The sequence below is a fragment of the Branchiostoma floridae genome, chromosome 12, assembly GCF_000003815.2.
Source record: "Branchiostoma floridae strain S238N-H82 chromosome 12, Bfl_VNyyK, whole genome shotgun sequence".
In the NCBI taxonomy this organism is placed as follows: domain Eukaryota; kingdom Metazoa; phylum Chordata; class Leptocardii; order Amphioxiformes; family Branchiostomatidae; genus Branchiostoma; species Branchiostoma floridae.
The window spans coordinates 3,831,648-3,835,829 of NC_049990.1; the positions used below are offsets into that span (position 1 = coordinate 3,831,648).

The window sequence follows — 4,182 nt, forward strand, 5'->3', positions numbered from 1 at the left end:
TTGTCGGCATTAGGGTCATGCCTCCTCGTTATTTAGAGCTCCCAGACTATTTCTCCGATCGATTTTCGCTACACGTGAGGGGGGTATAAGGGCACAACCCGCCGCACGTGCAAATTTTCCGTACGTTTTTTGGAAGGTTCTGTCTCTCCCACCGACACTGTAACGTTATGTTGTAAATGTTATGTTGTGTTATGTTATGTTGTGTTGTGTTATGTTATGTTATGTTGCACTATATTATATTAAGGGGGTGGAGAAGGAATTGTACACCCCTCCTTCACCATAAAAAGTCATGATTGTACAGGCCAGGCAAACAGGCAAATGCCTGTCTGTCTCCTCATCTGTCAAATCGACAGGAGAAAAAATATTGTATTATATTATATTATATTGTATTGTATTGTATTGTACCATATCATATTATATTATATTATATTATATTATAATATTTTGCAATAAAAAGGTACCCAACGACGCCGCGAAGCACGGGATCTCCTCTATTGAGATCAAAGGGAACGCCATCATCATGTGGGTTGCCGGGTACGAGACTACAGCCAACACCCTGTCCCTCACAACCTACAACCTGGCCCTGCACCCGGAGGTGCAGGAGAAAGTCCACGCGGAGATTGCTGCTCTGCTGGAGAAACGCGTGAGTTGGGCTGTAATTGGTGGCACAAAATTTGACTTGACTTACACATAGGACATAAGAGATCTCTTTTACTTTTTTTTTTTAAATTTACATCACCAGTTTTTCTCACCTGCTGACGTTTTCTTGTCTGTCAGACTTCTTCCTCAGAGCTTCTAACTGGAGTTCTGCCTCTCGCCGCTATATGTAGCCGATGTAGGTGTTTTTGCCACAAAAGCACCACCTAAATCGGCTACATATGGCGACGAGAGGTAGACCTCCAGTTAGAAGCTCTGAGGAAGATGTCTGACAGACATCGAAACGTCAGCTGATGATAAAAACTGATTGTGTACAAGAAAACTATTATGTCCTATGATCTACTAACCTGATAAAATTGTTTTCGGATAACTTATTCATGTTTTTGACTGTCCAGCTCCAGATTTTTGTCAACGAATGAATATCAGGACAATCGATATTTCTTTATGAGAAGTTATTAAGGTGTGTAGAATCCACTGACGCAGCCCACTGTCTCTCTTGAGCTATTTGAAACTTGAAACTTTATTTTCCAATCAACTTTGCAGCCCTGACAACAAGGGCTGAATTGCATTGATTTTACCTAAGACAGCACTACAGTGATCATCATTACATGCACTTTCACAACAAAATTGAGATAAAATCGGCATAGAGCAATCAATATAAAATTTTAAATATATTTACATAAACATTTATATCGATACACAGGCAGCATTTTGGGCCAGAGTTCGTGGTACGAAGGACATCTTGTGTCTGTTTGATTTACTAAGTGGTATTGTCAGTTCTACATTGCGTTTCGGGTTATAGCGATCATTGCGATCATTGCTTCATCATTCGTAGGCCTCTGGCGCTGTCCGTTGTCGACAAAAAGATCGTAGGATCTTTTGTCACTTAGTATCAATATCTTCTTTATAATTCCTTACTTTCCCAAGTTGAGTACGGATGATTTCTGTCCATTAGGAGAAGCTGGACTACGAGGCTGTCAACGACCTGCCTTACCTGGACATGTGTATCAGCGAGACCCTGAGGATGTACCCTGCCGCACAGAGGTAGGCTTTTTTTTATTGCAACATTAATACAATACAAAAACATAGTGGTGCCCCTACTCGAGCACACAGTCTTATATTAAAGACACCACTAGACAAAATAACCACACAACATAGGACAAAAAAGATGAAACGGGTACGCTTTAGGCCTGGGTAGGCTTTATTAGGCAAGGAATGTAAGATTAGTGTTGTTTTTTTTTACCATTAGGCCATGTTGCTTTGATTATATGAATGGCATCCGCGCACGCATGAATGAATGAATGAATGAATGAATGAATGAATGTATGAATGTATGAATGTATGAATGAATGAATGAATGAATAAATGAATGAATAAATGAATGACCTTAATTGTACTTTTGTGCTTAAACAAGCTAAGTACAGGTCGTAGCGCTAGTGATAATATTGTGTGTGTTCAGTCATCTGTTCAACCTTCCTGGCCAACTTTCACAATGAAGGTAACTTTTTTTTAGTCAAACGATTTTTGATACGCACGCTCGCGTCAATTTTTGGGTTTCCAGAGGATTTCATCCATATAATTAGATCAACATAGCCTAAATTGTAGATTCTAAAACGTGGCAAATTGGTCTTGTTTAGTGTTGGACTGAGAATCCAAAGATTCTGGGTTCGGATCCCTGACGTTCTGACGGCACTTTACGCCTAGTTCCTCACGCTGCTGCAAAGTCTTTAGAACGGGACGTTACGCTGTTGACTATTTTTTGTTGCATTTGTCGAAAAGCGGAATTTTCCTTTACAGCAAACCTGTAACTACTGTATTCATATACCCCATTTTGAATTGTAACGGATGTAGGTTACCCCGCGGATAAAGGTGAACTAGGCAAAGCAGTCCTAGATTGATGGCCTCACGTTAATCTGTTTTGTCGTCAGGTTTGACCGCATTTGCAAGGAGGATACGGAGGTGAAGGGTCTACACATCCCGGCCGGCATGATCGTGAATATTCCCGTCTATGCGATCCACTATGACGCAGAACTCTGGCCCGAACCCGAGAAGTTCAAACCTGAGAGGTCTGTTATTTTCATTTTTTTTCGACCTTTACTCAACCTTGATACATCTGTGAATATTTTCATCAGAATAAAGATACTCTTTTTACGCAAGCATTGGACCGCATCTGAACTGTGAGCAGCGACACCTGTCCTGCAGTACAATGTGAACCAGTTATAATTGCTCTGAAGAAGGTGACAGACGGTCACCGAAACGTTGGTGAGAATAAAGCAGTAATGGTTGTGTAAAAAGAGTCTCTTTATTCAACCTTGATACATCTTTGGCCTAAGTCGTTTTCAAGACTTCGATGAAGTCAATGATCTTTCTTTGTTAAAAGTAAACAGAGCAATTCACAATTCAATATTCGATACTCATGTTCAAAATAGTCAACATGATATCAGTCCATCTTCTCAAAATCAGTCTATAGTTACATACTATTAGTTTCTCGTCGCGCCATATTCCGAAAACTTCAAAAAGTGACGACGGGAGGCTCACTTGTAAGAATCGAAATTTGTTTGGGGTGGTGTGTATCCACGCTAGCGCAGTAAACGTGACGTCTACAGTTGGTCAAAAGTTCATAACCTCTGCCGTCTCTTAAGGGCGTCTCGAAGAAAGTTAGGATGATATCATCAGTGTCAAGTACAAAATTTGTTCGGGGTGGTGTGTATCCACGCTAGCGCAGTAAACGTGACGTCTACAGTTGGTCAAAAGTTCATAACCTCTGCCGTCTCTTAAGGGCGTCTCGAAGAAAGTTAGGATGATATCATCAGTGTCAAGTACAAAATTTGTTCGGGGTGGTGTGTATCCACGCTAGCGCAGTAAACGTGACGTCTACAGTTGGTCAAAAGTTCATAACCTCTGCCGTCTCTTAAGGGCGTCTCGAAGAAAGTTAGGATGATATCATCAGTGTCAAGTACAAAATTTGTTCGGGGTGGTGTGTATCCACGCTAGCGCAGTAAACGTGACGTCTACAGTTGGTCAAAAGTTCATAACCTCTGCCGTCTCTTAAGGGCGTCTCGAAGAAAGTTAGGATGATATCATCAGTGTCAAGTACAAAATTTGTTCGGGGTGGTGTGTATCCACGCTAGCGCAGTAAACGTGACGTCTACAGTTGGTCAAAAGTTCATAACCTCTGCCGTCTCTTAAGGGCGTCTCGAAGAAAGTTAGGATGATATCATCAGTGTCAAGTACAAAAGTCTGGCCGTTGCAAAGTCATATACAGTTGCTTGAGTAACTGCTATTTGGCGTATGTTTATTACCTAAATGTCTAACTTTCATTGCCGTATCAAGCAGAGTAAAGTGACAAAGGTATTTTTGTTCCAGGTTCACCAAGGAGGAGAAGGAGTCACGTGACCCGTACGCCTACCTCCCGTTCGGCTCCGGACCCAGGAACTGTGTGGGCATGCGCCTCGCTCAACTGGAGCTCAAGTTTGCTCTGGCCAAAATGCTGCAGAAGTTTCGTTTCGTTACCTGCGACAAGAC

General features: G+C 41.7%; 1 protein-coding gene across 1 annotated transcript in view; it reads left to right on the forward strand.

Annotated features, from left to right (window-relative positions):
- The window catches only part of LOC118428024 (cytochrome P450 3A29-like), a gene marked incomplete at its 3' end in the record, with an annotated part of 12,343 nt that extends 8,163 nt beyond the window's left edge, over window positions 1–4,180 (forward strand). Inside the window, exons 10-13 of the mRNA XM_035837990.1 lie at window positions 458–643; window positions 1,613–1,701; window positions 2,586–2,723; window positions 4,024–4,180. Of these exons, the coding sequence (XP_035693883.1) occupies window positions 458–643; window positions 1,613–1,701; window positions 2,586–2,723; window positions 4,024–4,180 (570 nt within the window). The remainder of the gene's footprint in view (window positions 1–457; window positions 644–1,612; window positions 1,702–2,585; window positions 2,724–4,023) is intronic.
- Window positions 4,181–4,182: the final 2 nt, after the last annotated feature.